The 18936-nt window shown below is 43.8% G+C and overlaps 1 protein-coding gene across 3 annotated transcripts in view; it reads left to right on the top strand.

Annotated features, from left to right (window-relative positions):
• The window catches only part of ATP10A (ATPase phospholipid transporting 10A (putative)), a 206326-nt gene extending 187802 nt beyond the window's left edge, over positions 1-18524 (top strand). Inside the window, exons 14-23 of one of the 3 annotated variants that reach the window (XM_047863204.1) lie at positions 1967-2151; positions 3650-3977; positions 6569-6645; positions 9665-9790; positions 13415-13615; positions 16165-16245; positions 16323-16427; positions 16898-16928; positions 17061-17085; positions 17254-18524. In XM_047863204.1, coding sequence (XP_047719160.1) covers positions 1967-2151; positions 3650-3977; positions 6569-6645; positions 9665-9790; positions 13415-13615; positions 16165-16245; positions 16323-16427; positions 16898-16928; positions 17061-17085; positions 17254-17872 — 1778 coding nt within the window. In that variant the 3' untranslated portion in view covers positions 17873-18524. Of the gene's footprint in view, positions 1-1966; positions 2152-3649; positions 3978-6568; positions 6646-9664; positions 9791-13414; positions 13616-16164; positions 16246-16322; positions 16428-16897; positions 17086-17253 lie in introns of all 3 variants that reach the window. The other 2 variants (XM_047863205.1, XM_047863203.1) reach the window with 2 other exon arrangements.
• Positions 18525-18936: the final 412 nt, after the last annotated feature.

Below are 18936 nucleotides of genomic sequence, written 5' to 3'. Positions count from 1 at the left end.
TTTAGTAGCATAACATACATACTTTATATAGTATTCTTTTCTGCCTGTGGTATCCTATAAGAGGGCATGCACTGCGCAAAAAAGGCCCAAGATCCAGAGGCCCAGAGACATCATGAGCAGTATCCCTGGGAGTGATTAAATGAAAACACTTGGAAACAGTTTTTTCTAGTCTGCCAGGTTTTGATTTACTGAGATAGGACTGTTCACATCTAGAACATGCTTCTCCAAAAGAGATGAGACCCTTTGGCAAGGCAGGGGATCCTGCTTGTCCTCTTGGCCTGAGGACAGGTGTGCCTGTCTAAGTTCTCTGACCCTTCACTGTGGGGCACTCTCCCTGGAGAGCTCTGACTCTTGAGTGGAGTCAAATTTGCCTCCCCAGTTTCTTCTGGGGAGACTTGTACTACCCTCTGGAGCAACACAGATAAAATCTCTTCCCCTTCCAAGAAGGTAAGACCTTAACTATTTGAGGACTTGGCTGTGAGCCCCCTAGTCTGTCTCTTCACCTATACTATTTCACTCCTACCTTTCCTTTTTTCAGAGGCTAGGAGCCTTGGCTTGGTTGTTCAGTCCTGGCTTTGTCATTTACTGGCCATGAGAGCCTGGGCATGTGACTCTGTCTTTTGACATCCCAGTTTCCTTCTGCTGGGTGATAATTCTCTGGGGTGAACAGAAGGGCTGCAGTGGAGCACTGAGTGAGAAACAGCCACAGGATCCAGTACTTAGCCGCATGTGGTGATGTGTCTTTAAGTTATTGAATGCTTTTTGTAGGTCAATTATACCTTGACTCCACCCTCCTTGCATCTGCCAACTCATCTGTTTTAGGAAGAGAAAAGGAAGTGGTGTCTATCTTAATCATTTCAGGCTGCCATAACAAAATAACACAGACTGGACAGCTCAAATAACAGACATTGCTTTCTCATAGTTATGGAGACTGAAGTCCCATATCAAAGTACTGGCCATTTTGGTTCCTTAAAGGGCTGTCTTGCTGGTTTGCAGATGACTGTCCTCCTTCTGTATCCATAAATGGTAGAGAGAGATCATCTCTCCTGTGTCCCTTATTATAAGTGCACTAACCCTATTCATGAGTGTTCCACTCTGATGACCTAATCACCTCCCCAAGGCACCACCTCCTAATGCCATCACCCTGAGGGTTAGGGCTTCAACCTATGAGTTTTGGGAGTAGTGGTACACATTCAGCCCATATCAGCCTCTTATCACAGGGATGAGTATGGCATAAAAGAGAAAGGTAGGGCTGATGAGGGGCCCTCAGTCAATGTTGTACTTTAAGAGGGGAGATAGAGACAATCTCATTATGTTGGCCACAGGAACAAAACTGAGGCTAGCCTGGAGAGCATCTTTTGGCACTGAGTAGATTTGTTCCAATATACAGAGGCCTACCTAGGGAAAGCCACTGATTATTACTTACATTTATGGGGACAGTACCTTCTGGATAACATTGCTTTCAAGAAATAATGGCTTGTGTGGTCTGTGTAGACAGATAATGGTAAGCATTGCTGAGAGCAAATATTGTGGATGTCATTCACCAGAAATTTTACATGGAATGGATAATTTTTAAAGCTTTTTCATCCTTCAGAATATGGTCATTATAAACATTTCCCCACAAGATTTGTTTCCATGTTATCTATTAAGTTAAAAATTAGCTGCATGTTAGAAAACATTGGAAGTGCTTTGTTGTTGGCAAATGAACAGAGAATTGTGTTTAGTGACTCAGTTATTCTGACTCATTCTTGACTGTGTCAATCGAGGGAGTTATTGAAAGGGTTTACCACTGTCCTGAAATGATGAATTATCAAACACTGCTTCCACATGAGACCAGCCTCAAGCTGCTCCCAGTCTATGGGGTCATGCCAGCATCTTTGGTGTGTTGGTGATGGCATTCGGACCCCATCAGGGTCTGAGGGCATGTGAGGAGGGGGATCACATACACTGTTGCACATTTGACCAGGTGCTACTGGGATTGAAGACCGCCTGCAGGATGGAGTCCCAGAGACCATTGCTAAATTGCGTCAAGCAGGCCTGCAGATTTGGGTTCTTACCGGTGACAAACAAGAAACCGCTATTAACATTGCATATGCCTGCAAACTGCTGGACCATGATGAGGAAGTCATCACCCTGAATGCTGAGTCCCAGGTGTGTATGTTTCCAGGAGCCTGTGTTCTACCTGGGACAGCTTCATACCCAACTAGCCCCCCCAGCAACAGGAATGTTTTCAATTTCTGACAACTGCTATGAGAGGCCTTTGCCCTCTACCTCTCTGTTTACACCTGTGTTGTGTTTCTGGCACTTAGAATGTTTTTGTCATTGCCTAGGAAGGTGTGGAATTTGCTGGAATTTCTTAATTTCAAAGGAACATAGATCTGGACTTTACAAATGCAAAGTTCAACTTGTTTTCCCTGACCTGTCCATGTCAACAATGTTGGAGAAGTCTTTTATGAGGTCACATGAGCCAGGGAACCAGTCCATTCAGCACTGATGTACTCAGGACAGGATGGGTTGTCTCATTGATGCCCCACTGTGCACTGAGGGTTTTGATCCAATCACATTTATCTATTAAATCATCAAGTATGTAGGGATTATCTACTTCTCATAAAGCCCTGGTCTGGGCTCTGATTCCTTGAGTGAGATCCCACTTGAAACATCTTTTTGAACTGGATGATGAGGTCCAATTCATCAACTTTTTCTTTAAAAATTTTTTTTTTAATATTTATTTATTTTTGAGAGAGAGAGAGCATGCACGCACATGAGTGGGGGAGGGGAAGAGAGAGAGAGAGAAACAGAATCTGAAGCAGCCTCCAGGCTTTGAGCTGTCAGCACAGAGCCCAATGTGGGGCTTGAACTCACAAACTGAGATCATGACCTGAGCCAAAGTCTTGTCTCACTCACTTTTCTAAGTACAAGAGTTCCTCAATAAGCACTTACTGAACACAGCTGGATTTTCAGGGTGTATTGCAGGAAATCGATTGCTTACCCAGTGGGCTTACTGTCTATAAAGGGCCAAGAACTACTTGCCTTCCCTGGAGTGTGTTTGTTTCTGGAAATAGTTGTCTTTCTTATGTCCCCTGACCCCTCAGGTTCCCCATTAAATGTTCCTATTCTTTCTGGAATTCAGGTACAGTTTTGAAAGGGCATTGTCAGTAAAAGCCTTTTGTATGCTTGTTAAAAAATTTATTTCCCTGGTCAACTGGAGACATTAGGGAAACACTGATAATTAACTTCCTTAGAGGATGATCACAACAAAGACTTTTAAAGGGCTTTGTACCTCAAGAAGAAACAAGAAGGGCTGAGTAAAGGCCTCAGAGAGCCAGGGAGAAGTACATATAAGGCTTCCTCGCCTAACCAGCCAGCAGTTTAGCCACATACATTCAGGCCTTCCAAAATGAAGATATTCTATCTAACCTCCACATAGTACAACGGGAAATTAAAAGTAGAATCTTATCAAAACCCTACAAGTTCATCCTCTTCAATGTGGAAAGTCTTCATCTTCAACTAACTTCCCAGTTTCAGGAGGGAGGCCTTCTGGGCAGAGCCTGCAGCCTGGTGCCCTTGAGATGATCAGACTTTGAGTGTCAAGGAAGGTAATCTGTGGTGCAGCTGAATGAATTGCACTGTCCTCTCATGCCCATTTCAGGAGGCCTGTGAGGCCCTGCTAGACCAGTGCCTACACTACGTGCAGTCCAGGAGCCCCTGCATTGCCCCTGAGAAGACCACAGACAACGTGAGCGTGGGGTTCTCCCCTCTCTGCCCACCCTCCACGTCTACCACCTCTGGCCCCAGCCCGAGCCTCGTGATCGACGGGAGAAGTCTGGCCTATGCCCTTGAGAAAAACCTAGAAGACAAATTTCTCTTTCTCGCTAAGCAGTGCCGGTCAGTCCTTTGCTGTCGCTCGACACCTCTGCAGAAGAGTATGGTGGTGAAACTGGTCAGAAGCAAGCTCAAGGCCATGACCCTGGCCATAGGCAAGTATCCAGGCTAGCCAGGCAGGGCCCTGTGTAAATGAGTAGCCCCCATCTTGTGCAGCTGCTTCCTGCATTTTCCACCCCTTCTATGCTCTCCTGTAAGACAGGGAAACACTTCCTTGCTCTTTTTCCTATTCTTAAAATCACACCTAATACAATAAAACAGACATCCTGTTTGAAATACAAAATGTAGATTTGAAGATTACAAACTATGGTAGCAACAGTTATAGCTATATATAGGAAGCCAGTAATACAATGATGGTTTAAGAAGACAGAACTTATATAGTGTTTCCTGCAAGACAGGAAACTAGAGATCGGCCATTCCAGGCAGCCTCGCCACAGCAGAGCCCTGCATGCTAGCCATTACCCCAGAACACCTTAGAAAGAAGATCCTTTGCAGGTGTTTCTGGTCACTGTGAGCCAACTGGAGTCCCAAGACTCCATAATGCTACAAGAGCCCAAAGACTTGATGGTGATCATAATTCCCACTGCCTCTTATCCTTTGAATTTTGCTGAATGTTCCAAGACAAGCATGTAATTAAATGTAATTCACATGTAATTCACATAAGCATGTGAATAGTTGCTAAATCTTACATCCTTTCTTTAAGGACTGTGCATCTAATGGTGGCTTTTCCTTGCAGACTGTTGGCCTGGAGAGCTTTCTAGGCTCCTATCCAGTGCTACCTGGTTCCCCCCCTGTCTCCTCCTCCCAGGGCACCATCCCCACCCACATCTGGTTGGGTGGGGTCTGGTCTCCAACCAGGTTCAGGGATTCAGCAGCACCACTTGCTGGTGAGGGCTGGGAAAGACTGGGTAGCCTGGGGAAAAGAGTGATCTCCTTGACCCCCAGATCTCAAAAATTTTGGTCTCCCTGAATATAGAATGCATACCTAGGTGAGATTTAGTTTTGAAATAAAGGGTCCTCACTAATCAATAATATTTATAGTATTTTCTGCAAAAGGTCTGTGACAGCCCCCCTTGTTGATGTGGGGGTTACTACCCTCTCACATTAGGATAGGGTTGAGGTTAGTGTAGAGTCTGGGTCTGAGGTCGGGGGGCCTTAGTGTGGTTGTCATGGATACAGCTCTGTACATCTTGAGGGCTGTGGTAACCACTAAGGGGAGTGAGATGAGCATAGATGTGAATACATGTTTAGCCATGACTCCCTGGTCCAGGCTGTGGGAAGTCTCCATGGGTGGACCCCTTCCAAAGGAGGCTGTCTCAGTACCACCTTTGCCCCCATGTGTCTGGAGTGGCCTTCAGAGCTCCCTGAGCAAGTTTTGTAGGTGCTGAGGAGTGTGCAGGCTGGGTGCAGGCTTCTCTGAGCAACTCTCAGCGGTGACATGAGGACCATACCTCCTGGTAAGGTTGGTGTAAGACACAAATGAGTAAACCACATTTTCAAAGCTTAATCAGTGCCTGGATCAGTCACTGAATCACTGGTGTATGGTATTCATTTTTGAAAAATGGAGGTAGAGTCTTGGTTGGTTACAAAGAAAAGAAAAAACAAAATAGAATCTCAAAAGAGAAAGGGAAAGTAATGACCCATCAGAACTTTCGCTCATTTCTTTGACCATGAGTGAAAGCATTGATGGCACCTACTCCCAGGTGTCTAGCAGTTAATAATGTAGAGAACATTATTGCCTACCATATCTCACTTTGATTGGGACATTGTGGGAGAAGCTGCAGAGATTGTTACTACTTCACAGAATTTCAGTGTGACAAATATTGACTGATCACTCATGTTGGGCCAGCACAATAAAGAACAGGAAAATCATAGGACACAGATATCCTATAGCCACATTATGAATCACTCCAACTTGTATGTCTGCACTTTTTGCACATTTGAAACTTGGGAGGTACTCTGGGATTTGGGCCCTTCTATTGCCCCATTCCAAGAATGGTCATTGTCGCTTAGTGACAAAGACTTTAAGTCTCTGCTTGCTTTTCCCTGAAGATGATGAGACCTCTAACCTATGTTTTATGTTCCTAACCATTTTCTAACCATCAGCAGCTTGAATGAACAAATAGAAGTTCTTCTTTATTACATCTTTAAAGGACCTAAAGGCAAGCACAATAGCTAATAAACTTGCTGGTAATCAGCATACAAAAAGAACTCTACAGTTTGCTGGGCAGAATTTAACCTCCTTTTTTCAGTTCAGAAAGCCACTCCTGTTAGTATGAATAAGAATAGACTTGACTGATATATTCTACATGTGATAAAGGCTAGAGTTCAGTAAGTAATGGTGATGATACCATCTTTATTGTGCCAGGCACCGCACTGTGTTATGGGCTCTCTGTATAGGTATATGAGCCAATAATGTAGAGCAAATACTAAGTAAAATGGTTACCATGCGAGCCTGCTTTCTGAAACATCTCTTGATGTGACAGGCAGTTCCAAACCTCACACCATGTTTTTTTCTGACTGCTTAACTCAATTTCCTGGGCAAACTCTGTACTGCCTCTTCCTCACTCATCCCCATGACCCTTTCACAGGACTCAGCCCAATAGGGACCCCATGAAGATCCGTCAAGCCATTTGATTCTGTGCATCTCAACTCAAACGATTCTTCCTGCCTGTGCTGTTTCTAGGAGATGGAGCCAATGACGTCAGCATGATCCAGGTGGCAGATGTGGGTGTGGGGATCTCGGGCCAGGAGGGCATGCAGGTAAAGACCAATCAGGACTGTCCTATGTGTCCAAGTGGCCCACTGACATACCTTGCTATGAACTTTGTCAAGTAAGCTAAAGGGTTGGCCTTTAATAAAACATGATGGTTGTAAGCCAGTAGTAGACGATAAAGTGGAAGATGGCTAGTCCTTCATGTTTATGAAGCAGTAAAAACCTTTGCCTATGTCTATAAGTATATTTTTGTGAAATAAGTGGAACAGAGTAAGGCAAGGTGAGTCATCACCGCTATGGCTATTTATGGCTCATCCTTGGCGAGCATGTTTTGCTGTTCCTGAACATTAGAGATAACCATTTGAAAAAATGAATCTGCTGTAGGACAGTTGGAACCTGGTATCATTATAAAAGTTGAAAGTAGCCATCTTGGCTCACATGAAAATTAGTCTCTGCCTTTTTCATTTGTCACTATGTTGGTTCTCAACATGTGATTTATATATTGAACAACTGAGTTAATTAAAAATAACTTTCTTCTGGGTGTAGTATCACAACAATTTCCAACATTTGATTAACTTTGAATCATGACATTTTTTTTAACTTGGTGGAGATTTTAGAGAACAATCTATCCTGTTTTCTTCTCCTAAAAATCCAGATGTTGGTCACCATTTAGTCATTGGTTGATTCATTCATTGATGCAATAAGTAATTATTCATTGAACGCTTAATATGTGCCAGGTCTGTCCAGAACTCCTTAATTTCCTTACCTGACATGCAAATAATAGTAAGTTGGAAAGTCCTGAGCTAGAAACACAGTAGTTCCCTCTTGGCCCAATCTCAGCACATGCCTTACTCTCCTGCTCTCATCTGACCTGTCACTGTGCTATGTTACTTGTGTGGTTTTAATTCTTCCGTGAAACTAAAAATGCAGCCCAGGGTTGGTTCCATCCCTACCTTTTAGTGCTGTGTGCCCAGGGGAAGGGGTTAGGGTGGTGAATTGATAAACATAATCATAATAGTTGGTTCATTTTGATGTTTTCATTATCGCCGCCATTGCATTGGTTTCCTGTAGTGAAAAGCTGACCAGGGCAGTGCCCATAAATAGTATATGCAAGAGAAATGCACCAAGTAAATACATTTTGTGTGAAAGATGGTCAGGTTTTTGGATGGGGAAGAGACTGAGCTGCCACCACTACTCACTTCCTCAAGGCAGGGGCCAGAGAGATCCATGATTGAAATCATGTGAGAAGTGATGGGAACAGCCAAGCCATAGGGCACATACTGAGACAAAGCTTTGAGTGGGCATAACTTCCAGGTAGGATGTTGCTGGACACTTTTGCATTTATTAAAGGCACATTTCTTATTAAGGATGCATTAAGTAAGACGACAATAAGTCCTGATACCTTTTCTTACTGTTCTAAGTGCTCAGGTTCCCAGGGAATATTTACCTGCTTTCATTTTAGTCCAGTAAGTAAAGGTGAGCCCTTTGGAAGATAGACTTTGTGGGATGCTGTGGTAACAGTGACACTAGGAATCTGAGCAGATCGAGAATGAGTGAGAGTGTTTGGAGCTTCCCAGATTAGCCAACTGGGCATTTGTCTGGCCCAGTTACTTTAACTGTATAGAGCATGATGGGAGAAGCTATCCCAATTGGACAAAGGAGATCCTGCATCTCCAAGAAGCTTGGTCTTCATGGGGTCATCTAGTTCCCCATGTTTATTGATCACTTCATGGGGCCAAGCACTGACTCAGAACTCAGGATTCAGGGTGATCACAACCTCTACTATCCTGGCTCTCATGGAATGTCCAGAAAAAAGCTGGGAAGACAGATACATATTTTAAATGTTCACAAATAGTCACAATTGCAATAAATGCCATCAAAGAGAAACACTAGTTTCTGCATGGAGGATCTAACCTAGCTGGGATCCACCTTGACAGAGGGACAAACAGTGGGTTTGGGGCCTAGATTTGGAGGCAGGAAGGAGTGTCAGAAGTCTGGAGAGGAATACACAAAGCCCTCCAAACCCCAGTGGTGACAGAAAGAGGTATAGAAACAGTATTTGCTTTGAAATCCTTAACTTTTGATTCAGAAAGCAGACATTCTAAGGCTTCTCACTTTTCTGTCATGTATAATTACATTATTCTGATCCACAGAAGACCACATTAAGTGTGATATACTATTTTCTAGGAGTTATTTGACTATAGGGAAATAAATGAAGCAGACTGACATTTTTGTATAGAACAATCCTTCAAAGATAAGCAGAAATCTATCTTTTCCTGGTATTTTCTTTAACTTTTTTTTCCCACATAGAAAAATTCATTATATGGTGGGGTCTAAGTTATTCTGGGTACAAAAGATATAATTTTGATGGCATTTTTCTGGCCCAGTTTAATTGTATAGAGCATGATGCTGAGTGAAGTGAGAGGAAGCTTCCACCCCCAGTCATCTTTCCTGTCCATGGAGGAAACCTGCTTTCCCCCACTGTCTTCTGGGTGGAGTGGACACCCATTGCCCTTTAGCGGCTTTCTGGGACTGGATTATGTGAAGGCCTGCAGAGCCATAGGCTTGGCCTTGCTTATCACCTGTGGCTCCTGAGGAGAAGGACCCAAAACATACCTATCCGGATGGTCAACTGTCAGGATGCATACAAAAGGGGCAGCTTTGGTTCATCTCTGGGTTCAGATCCTAATATGAATAAAACATCAGAGAGTGGAGAATAGCAGAGAAGCTGTGTACATCTCTGGGCTTTTGTTTTTGTTTTTTGCTTGTTAAAAAAAGCATTGGAAAATAAAAACTTGTAAAAATCAATTACATATATTTTAAATCTTAAATGACTTCTATAAAATGATATCCCTGAACTAGAGTGCTTGTTGAGATTGATTTTTTTTTTTAACTGAACGAGATAATAAGGGAAATCCTGGTAAAGTGAGCCTTGGCCAGTCACATGTACATTTGTGTTTGAAACTGGATTTCTCCATGCATGTTTGCCTTGTATTTGGGGAAGATATGACAGACCTGAGGTGGAATAAGGTGTCAACAATAACAGGGATTTCTCTCCTTTTCAAGGCAGTGATGGCCAGTGACTTTGCAGTGCCGAGATTCCGATACCTTGAGAGACTCTTAATTGTTCATGGACATTGGTGCTATTCCCGACTTGCCAACATGGTGCTGTACTTCTTCTACAAAAATACAGTAGGTATTTGACACTTCTGGTTTCTAGAGTGTTTGAATTCAAAAAGCCTTAGCTGAGATTTATTGGACCATCACCTGAATGTGGCCCACTGGCCATCGCAAGGCTTCCTGTCGGTTCCATCCTCCTCAGCCTTTGTGAACTTCCCCCAGGCCTGGCCTGGGCTTGCACCCTATAGGCTCAGGAGTCTAACTCACAGGCACATGAGGGTAACTGCACCTCCAAGGGAGTAAGTTGTGGAAACAGGTGCATCAAACAAGAATGTCCACTTGTTTGCACAAGGTCACACAGCTAGTGAGTAGTCAAGGCAGCATTTAACCCCAGTTCATCTGGCTCCCAACTCTTAACCACTCTGTTAATGTGTTTCTCAGGAGCAGACTGCTGAGGTGTCCACAGACAGGAGTCCTCTGATCATTGCTCACTCTAGAGCAGTCAGGAAATCCAGTGACAAGTAGGAGTGTATTGGCAGTCCTGGAATCAGAATGACAAGACTTAGTCATGCTGTGATTCCAATATTGAACAGCCTCTGTTGAAACATACCCACACTGGGCCAGTGTGCCAGTCCCCTAGTCAGAATGCAAGCTTAGGGCCCGAGAAACAGGGCCACCAGCAGGGTCTTGCCACACTCTCCTCTGTGCTGGCAGGGCAGACATGCTCCCTTCTGGCCAGCTCAGTCTGTAGTTGACGCTCCAGTTGGGTCATACCCAGGCTGGCTGATGACAGTTCTCTCTCCAGAGGCTCTAATCCAGGACATTTCTCCATTTCATGTTGATCCTAATGTTTAATTCTTAGTTCTTTTATTACTAAGACCTTGGCAGACAAGCGTCTTTCTCCATAGCCCTCCAGAATGGATGCCATGGCCATTTCTGAACCCTGCCCTTCTTGTAGGTGAGGGATAGACATTTTGCTAAGAAGTTGCTGAGTGGGTATGTGTTGCTCTTGTCTCTGATAGCTTGTGGCTGAATGTATAAACAGACAAAATAAACTCTTGGTGTAAGTGATCTTTCAGGGTAGTCCCACAAATCTATCACATTGGATACCACAATTCCAATGTCAAGGTCATCCTATACTCTTCTGAAAAAGAATAAAATACACAATAAATGAAAAGATATATTTCTTATTTCTTTCCCATTAATTCCACTTAAAAATCATACTAAGTCTAAACTGCCACCGGTATGCCTCTTGTTCTTGTTTGTTCTGGAGATTTAGACCTACCTATCTTTCCCAACCCTCTTGCCCCCTCACCCTCATCCATTTTCAAAATGTCTTCTAGCAAAATGAATACAGATACTCAGGACCAGTCAGGGCATGTCTGATTGGTAGGTTGGGTCCTGGAAATTAATTCAGATTAGGTTCTGCCTAGGATTCTGTCCAAGGAAGTCTGTGCCATGCTAGCATTGCATCCCCAGAGCTGAGGTCTCCATGCATATAGTTGCTAACTTAGAGGTTCCCAGTTCCCAAAGAGGTGAATGGGTGCTTGAGTACAGATGAGTGGGGCTGGGCAGATGGAACCCTAGCTCTCTTTCTGTCATTAATTACTTATGCAATCTTGAGCAAGTTTTTTTGCTTCCTAGGGATTTTTCTGATTGTTTTCTAAAAGCAAAACATGAGAATTGAGGTCTATTCTCTGTAATTCCTCATGAAAATTTCGCAGACTGAGGGGAAGAAATTCAACATTTTAGTTGCAAATGAGTGCCAGAGTGGCTACCTGAATGAGCACAGCCTCCTGCCTGCCATAATGAATCTGTCCTGGAGGGAATGGAAGAAGGAGGGGGTACTTGTCTTTATTCCACATAAGATGCAGGGCCTCTGTTAACAAGCACTTAATCTAGTTGAGAAGTGCAAGGAAAATCACCCTGCCTCCCAAAGTGAGAAATTCATTAGTTTTAGGAGAGAAGGAAAGTTTCCATAGCAACAGTAGTTTGGGAAGAAGTCTTTTTGGTACTACAGGGGAAAAAAAAGTCTCAATTATTTAAGTACTTTTCCTCCTCTTTCTCCTGATTCTAGTTGCTCATTGATGACTCATTAGGCTGAGCCTATGGGGGTGGGTGAAAGTCAACAATCGGAGTGAGAATGGAAGAAAGTCAATGAAAAATCCAAGTTTGTTAGTTTTCAGTGTGGAAGGGAAAAGTTGCATTAGGTCATAGACTGAAACAAGACTTGGAGGAAACGTGTCATTTTTTTCTGATCTTCAGAGCAAGCCATTTTCAGGTCCAGAAACCAAAGCTCAGAGAAGGTAAGTGACTGAGTCAAGGTCAGAAAGAGACAGTGACAGCTCCAGAACTAAAACCCAGGCCATTACCTGTGGTCCCCAGCAGAGAATGTTCTTCCACCGTGTTCTGTCCTGGGAGTGTCCATGCCCTCCAGGCCCAGACCCACAAGTGGCTGAACAAGTTGGATTTATTACTTATACAATGACCATAGTTAAGTCATTTAACATGCTGGACTTGAGTTTCCTTTTCTCTAAATGGGGTAAACACGCTGGCCCTGCTTGAGGCTAAGAAAATAACTGTACTGCTAACTGTACAAACCATAAGTGAGTACCTATAGTACTCACAAGGAGCTCTTGTGAGTACTTTAAATGCATAAGTTCATTAATCCTTACAACAACCCATAGCTAAGTACCATTGGGATGCCCATCTCATGGACAAGGACACTGAAGCAGAAAGGGGTTAAATGATCTGTGCCAAATTGATAAGTGTACAACTTATAAGTGTAAATGCTTTGCCATCACTAAACTGCCATGCTCTCATGTAAATACACTCAAGCCACTGATGTTCAGTGATAGTGGGAAGAGATCCACCCAACTCCTACTGAGCATGGACTTGAAGAGGCTGTTCAAGCTCCGTGGTCTTCACTTTACTATTCGGCAAAGTGGGGGGTAGCTGTAAGAACCAGTGATAATAACTACAGCTCACCTGCCAGCAGAGTGCCCGGTGGATATCAGGACTTGGTCAAGGCACCAATGTTGGTAGCATTACCGACTTCTGCCATATTCCTGTGTGTCCTCTTTGCCATGGGAAGCAATAATTTCCCACTGTTCTTCATCAGAAAATGTTTGTGACTAAAGACAGTGGCAAGATCTGGGATGTAACACAAGTAGGTTTAGTTTACTATCACAGAGGAGAGGTGCTAGGGAAGAAGCTGCAATGGGTGAAGAACACAGCTGACCCTTTTGAAATGTGAGCAACCCTAGACCCTGCTGGACCTTTATGAGGAATTCTTCTACTCAGCTGGACTTTATCTCGGCTGGCCTTAGGAACAAGATATAAGGAATTTGTCCTGTGGAGTTAAGGGACTGTCAGGAAAGGCCTAACCAGCACTTTCATAAGTGCTCAGTAAATGCTTGTTCCATCCAATCTGCATTTCTCACAGGCTGGTACCAGTGTCCTCTCTCCATGGGCTCTGCTTGGGAATTCTCATCTCCCATTGCTGGTCCTTCATACTCAAGGAAATGAGGAGGGAGAGACAGAGAGCAACAGTGTTACGGCTATCTTTGGAGGAAATTGTTGTCAATAAGTTTAATCCTGTTAGTCAAATTTTGCAAAACTCTTAGATCCCTTGGATGAGAATCTGCAGGGACAGCTAAAAATTGCTTATCCCCATTCTTCCTTTCTTGATTTCAGATGTTTGTGGGCCTCCTGTTTTGGTTCCAGTTTTACTGTGGCTTCTCTGCATCTGCTATGATTGACCAGTGGTATCTGATCTTCTTTAATCTGCTCTTCTCGTCACTTCCCCAGCTTGTGACTGGGGTGCTGGACAAGGATGTGCCAGCTGATGTGCTGCTGACTGAACCACAGCTCTACAAGAGTGGTCAGAACATGGAGGTGAGGGACCCTTCCTGTACCCACTTCCTATCTTGGCCCTCCCACTCTCCATGTTCACCTTACAGAAAGTGCAAGTCTTCACACCTCCCTTTAACTGGACACCCTGGGAGAAATTGTTAAAATTGTGGAAAATGACGAGTGGGTTGAAAAAATGGATTCTATCTACTTGATTGTGCCGTACATTAAGTAGAGTGAGGTTATTGGTTGGAGTGACAGTATACTGGTGTATGCATATGCCCAAACCCATCAAGATGTATATATTAAATGTGTGCAGGTTTTGTGTATCAATTTACCTCAATAAAGCTAAAAAAAAAAAGAGGGAGCTTTAAAGAAAAAGTATAGTGAGGTGAAAACTGTCTCTACACCAAGAATCTCCAGGAACGCAAGGAAAATCCACTTGGAGTTGAAGTCAGGGCCAGGTGGCTGACTCCTGAGCAGGGATTTTTCTTCTTCTTTTTTTTTTAATCTTTTTTTAAAACATTTATTTATCTTTGAGAGAGACAACACAAGCAGGGGAGGGGCAGAGGGAGAGGGAGACACAGAATCTGAAGCAGGCTCCAGGCTCTGAGCTGTCAGCACAGAGCTCAATGCAGGGCTCAAACCCACAAACCATGAGATTGTGACCTAAGGCGAAGTCAGACACTTAACCCACTGAACCACCCAGATGCCCCAGAGCAGGGATTTTTCTAAAACAACCTCCTATCCCCCATCCACAGTGTGATTATTTTGAATGGGACTTAACCAGAAGATAAACCCATGGGGAAAACATTGAGAAAATAAGTGAATTCAAACAGATATATAAATACATGTTTACATCAATACACCACATAGATTGACTGCTGATTACTAGCTAGTCCTCCCATCATTTAAAGCCCTCTAAAATTATAGAAAGAACCTAAATGTCCATCAACTGACAAATGGACAAAGACAATGTTGTTTATATATACAATGGAATACTACTTGGCAATGAGAAAGAATGAAATCTGGCCATTTGTAGCAATGTGGATGGAACTGGATAGTGTTATGCTAAGTGAAATAAGTCAGGCAGAGAAAGACAGATACCATATGTTTTCACTCATATGTGGGTCCTGAGAAACTCAACCAGGGGGAAGGGGAAGGGGGGAAAAAGTTACAGAAAGGGAAGGAGGCAAATTATAAGAGACTCTTAAATACTGAGAACAAACTGAGGGTTGATGGGGGTTTGGGGGGAAGGGAAGGTGGGTGATGGGCCTTGAGGAGGTCACATGTTGGGATGAGCACTGGGTGTTGTATGGAAACCAATTTGACAATAAATTTCATATAAAAATAAATAACTCAGGCCCTCTAAGTGCTTCTCTTTGCTAGTTGGAATCATCATATGTATGCATATGTATCCTCCCTATCTCTTACAACTACAACAGTCTCTAATTTAGAACTTGTTTACTTTTGAGTTGACTCCCCTGATCACCCTCATTGACACTGAGTTCCCTCTTAGGCAGCTGGGGGGGGTGGGGAGGGGGAGAGGGGGTTGGGCCGCAGGGTAGGAGCTACTGAGGGTCTGGCCAATGAGGAGGGCCTTTGCTAGTTGCCTGTCAGTGGAGAAATTCCTGTGCTCAGCTGGGCCTCTTATCCTCAGCTCAGCCTCAGCTGAGGCTGGCCTAGGGAACCAGACACAGGGAGTTTGTCCTGTGGAACTAGGGAACTGAAGGAAGGGCCTAACCAGCACTTTCTTAACTGCTCAGTAAATGCTCATTCAGTCCAATCTACATTTCCTGCAAGCCAGTACCAGCCCCAGTTGCTCAGGAACTCAGAGTCCAGTACACATTTTGTTACCCAGTTAATGAAAGCTTGATCAGTCCACATCAAGGTCATTTTTGCCCTCAGTGTACAGCTTTTTTTTATTTAATTTTTTTAAATGTTTATTTATTTTTGAGAGAGAAAGAAAGACAGCACCAGCAGGGGAGGGGCAGAGAGAGAGGGAGACACAGACTCTAAAGCAGGCTCCAGGCTCTCAGAGCCTGACATGGGGCTCAAACTCACGAACCATGAGATCATGACCTGAGCCGAAGTTGGACGCTTAACCGACTGAGCCACCCAGGTGCCCCAGTGTACAGCTTTTTTATTTTAACACTAAATACATCCATGATCTAATTTTAAAAGACACTTTTAAGAAACATTCTAAAAGACCCACCAACAAAGGGTGCAAAACCCTGACAAAGTAGGAGTAGAAGGACTCAAATTGGAGCAAGATGTCCAGAATTTGAGCTGCTGTGTCTACCCTAGGAAAATGCTCCCCATAGGCTTTAGAAAATGGTTTTATCTGTCTATTGTTGGCCTAGAACTACTGTAGCTGGTCTTGTATACAGATGCTCTCAGTGATTGACTCAGTTGGATGCCTCTGCAGATGTTTGCATTGTGTTTTTTCCTCAGCCCTCTGGGACCTCAAGCACCAAAAGTCCTGAATTAGCAAATTGCCCTAGGGTGATATCTATAGGCCCTGTAGCTACTGGAAAACATCATTTGAAGAGATGTACACTTCCCTGTAATCTGTGATTGTTTTTGTGTCTCAGGAATATCGGCCACGTACCTTCTGGTTAAACATGGCTGATGCTGCCTTCCAGAGCCTGGTTTGCTTTTTCATTCCTTACCTGGTAAGTTGACACCTGGCAGTCTTTCTTAATCAGCTTCATCCAGTGACCCACAGACACAGGACACTTCTGTCTTTCAGGCCTACTATGACTCAGACACAGATGTGTTTACCTGGGGGACCCCCATAACAGCAATCGCGCTGTTCACCTTCCTCTTGCACCTTGGTATTGAAACCAAGACCTGGGTAAGTGCTGTGGACATGATCCCAAAGGGTGCTGATGCTGCAGGCCCCACACTCCCAGGGAGATTCCATGACATCTAGAAGGTTTCTGAGCAGACAGGTTACTACAAAGCTAGTCTCACTGTGGATAAGGAAAACAAATATGTGGGCCTGCCACATGTATGGAGCCCCTGGTGTGGGAACTGCTGCATCCTGACACAAATACTTCACCTGGGCAGCATTAAGCTCCTTCCTGCCCTCTCTCCCCTCCTCCTCTACCTCATGTCCCACCCCCTTTCCCCCTCTCCTTTCATTCATATCCCTGACTTCCATCTCCCTGTGTCCAGGCTGGTCCATAGATGCTCATCAAGGCCTCCTGGCTGTCTATGCCAAAGACCTGTGTTTTTGCTAAACCCTTAGAACAGCTACCCACTCACAGTTGACCAGTGCATTTTTATTGAAATAAAAGTCCTGTCTTTCTCTTTTCCCCTTAGACCTGGCTCAACTGGATAGCTTGTGGCTTCAGTATCCTTTTATTTTTCACTGTGGCTTTGATTTACAATGCTTCTTGTGCAACGTGTTATCCTCCATCCAATCCTTATTGGACTATGCAAACATTACTGGGCGACCCCGTATTTTACTTGACTTGTCTCATAGCACCTGTTGCTGCATTGCTTCCCAGGTAGGTATAAGGGACAGTGTCCCTTAAGTCCTAAGTGAGCTCTATAGCATTCTCAGGCTTTATATATCTCAAAATATATAAACATTCTCAGTGTTTTTACATTGTGCAAGTCTCAGAAAACTCAAAAACTCTATCCACGGATAACTGTTTTTTATATGCTCTTTCCAGATTGTTTTTCAAAGCCATGCAGGGGAGCCTTTTCCCCACCCAACTTCAGCTGGGGCGCCAGATGGCCAAGAGGTCCCCCAAGAAACTCATTGCTCCCAAAGAGACCTTTGCTCAGGGACACCTCCCAGGAGAACCCAGAACTGAATCGTCTGAACAGAAGAGAATCAGTATCTCTGGATCCCTCTCCCGGGACTGCATCTCACAGGCATCTTGGCATATGCAGCGGCCAGCCTGCTCCCCAGAAGCTCGTGGGGAACCCAGTGTGGTTGACATGAATGTGCCCTTAAGGGAGGACATTCTGCTAGAAGGACTGAGCAGTCAGTCCCCAGGGTCCTCCATGCCAAGGGAGGCTATCCTGGAAGGGTGTCCTGGGGACTCCAAGATGAAACCCACCAGCACCAGCAGGGCAGCCTCCCTGTCGTCCATTTTCAACCTGCCCAACTTCAGCTCATTCAACTGGATTTCCCCCCTCTCGCTGGTCAATGGGCTAGGAAGTGTCTTACAGTTCTCTCGAAGTAGTTTACAGATGGACAAGAGGGACAGTGAATTTTTGCCTAACCCGCCTCAGCCAGACCAGGATCTGTGTGGCTTAAATGGGCAGACCACCAACTATTTCTAGGAGCATCTTCCAGGGACCACAGCTGATGGCAGTAGCAGTGAAAACCTTGAAATGGCCTCTTTTTATATAACTTAGATGTTAATATTATTTATGTTTATTATTTTGCACAGAAGAGTTCTAGTGAGATGTATTTTATGTTTCCAAGGCTAACACAGGAAATGAAAGGTACCAAAAAGAAAATTTATTTTTTAAAAGTTCTAAGTAGAATATGTTGAAAAGGAAAATAAGAGATTTAACATATATAAAAATTTAAAGAAAAGAAACACTTGAAAAGTGTGTTCAGATTTATTTTTTCATCTCATTTTATAAGAAAATGCAATATGATTGAATTTCTTCAACATGCATGACCTTGGTTTTCCCCACTTGAAAATGTGTGTGTGAGCTCAGTGAATCCCAGGTGGGTATGGCCAGTAGTGAGGGGAGATGATAGGACAAGAATGCAGGTTCTTTGTCTTTGTCCTTTTTCCTTTGCCCTGCCTCCACCAACCTGGGAGAGCTGGGCTCCGCTTCACCCAGAAAAAGGAAAGAGAGAATGCATGCGTGGAGTTCATCCTAACGTTGAAGTCTACTCAGGCATTCTATAAAGGTCACTTTATAGGTATTGTAGATATTACAGTCCCTATGTAGGGTTTTGCCTGTCAAAATCATAACAAGCAATAAAAACTTTCACTTTGCAAAGAGAATATGTCCTGTTGCCACTGTTGTGTGAAGTTATGAATATGTGACCTAACAACATGTTCTAAGTACCACAGGACACTTTTAGACACCATGCAGGATACAGCAGGGTGTCATGAAAGCTGCACACTGTAACACTAGGTTTATACCATGGCTCCCTGCACCAGGCTATCAGCACCTACCAGATCCTTCCTTCCAAGAGACAAGGCTTTTTAAGTGTGTATCTTTAGGCATTTATCTTACAAGTCATTATTTCTCTTACTCTAAACAGTGGGAAAAGGAGGAAAAAAATTTAAATATCCAAGACCATTAATGATATATCATTTCCTCTTCAGAGACTTCTCTTTGCACTTTGCCATCAGCTGTGAGTCAGTTACTCTGTTCAGCCT

This window comes from Prionailurus viverrinus, chromosome B3 (genome assembly GCF_022837055.1).
Source record: "Prionailurus viverrinus isolate Anna chromosome B3, UM_Priviv_1.0, whole genome shotgun sequence".
Lineage (NCBI taxonomy): Eukaryota > Metazoa > Chordata > Mammalia > Carnivora > Felidae > Prionailurus > Prionailurus viverrinus.
The sequence above is the reverse complement of the archived record's forward strand: the minus strand, read 5'-3'. Positions and strand labels throughout refer to the sequence as shown.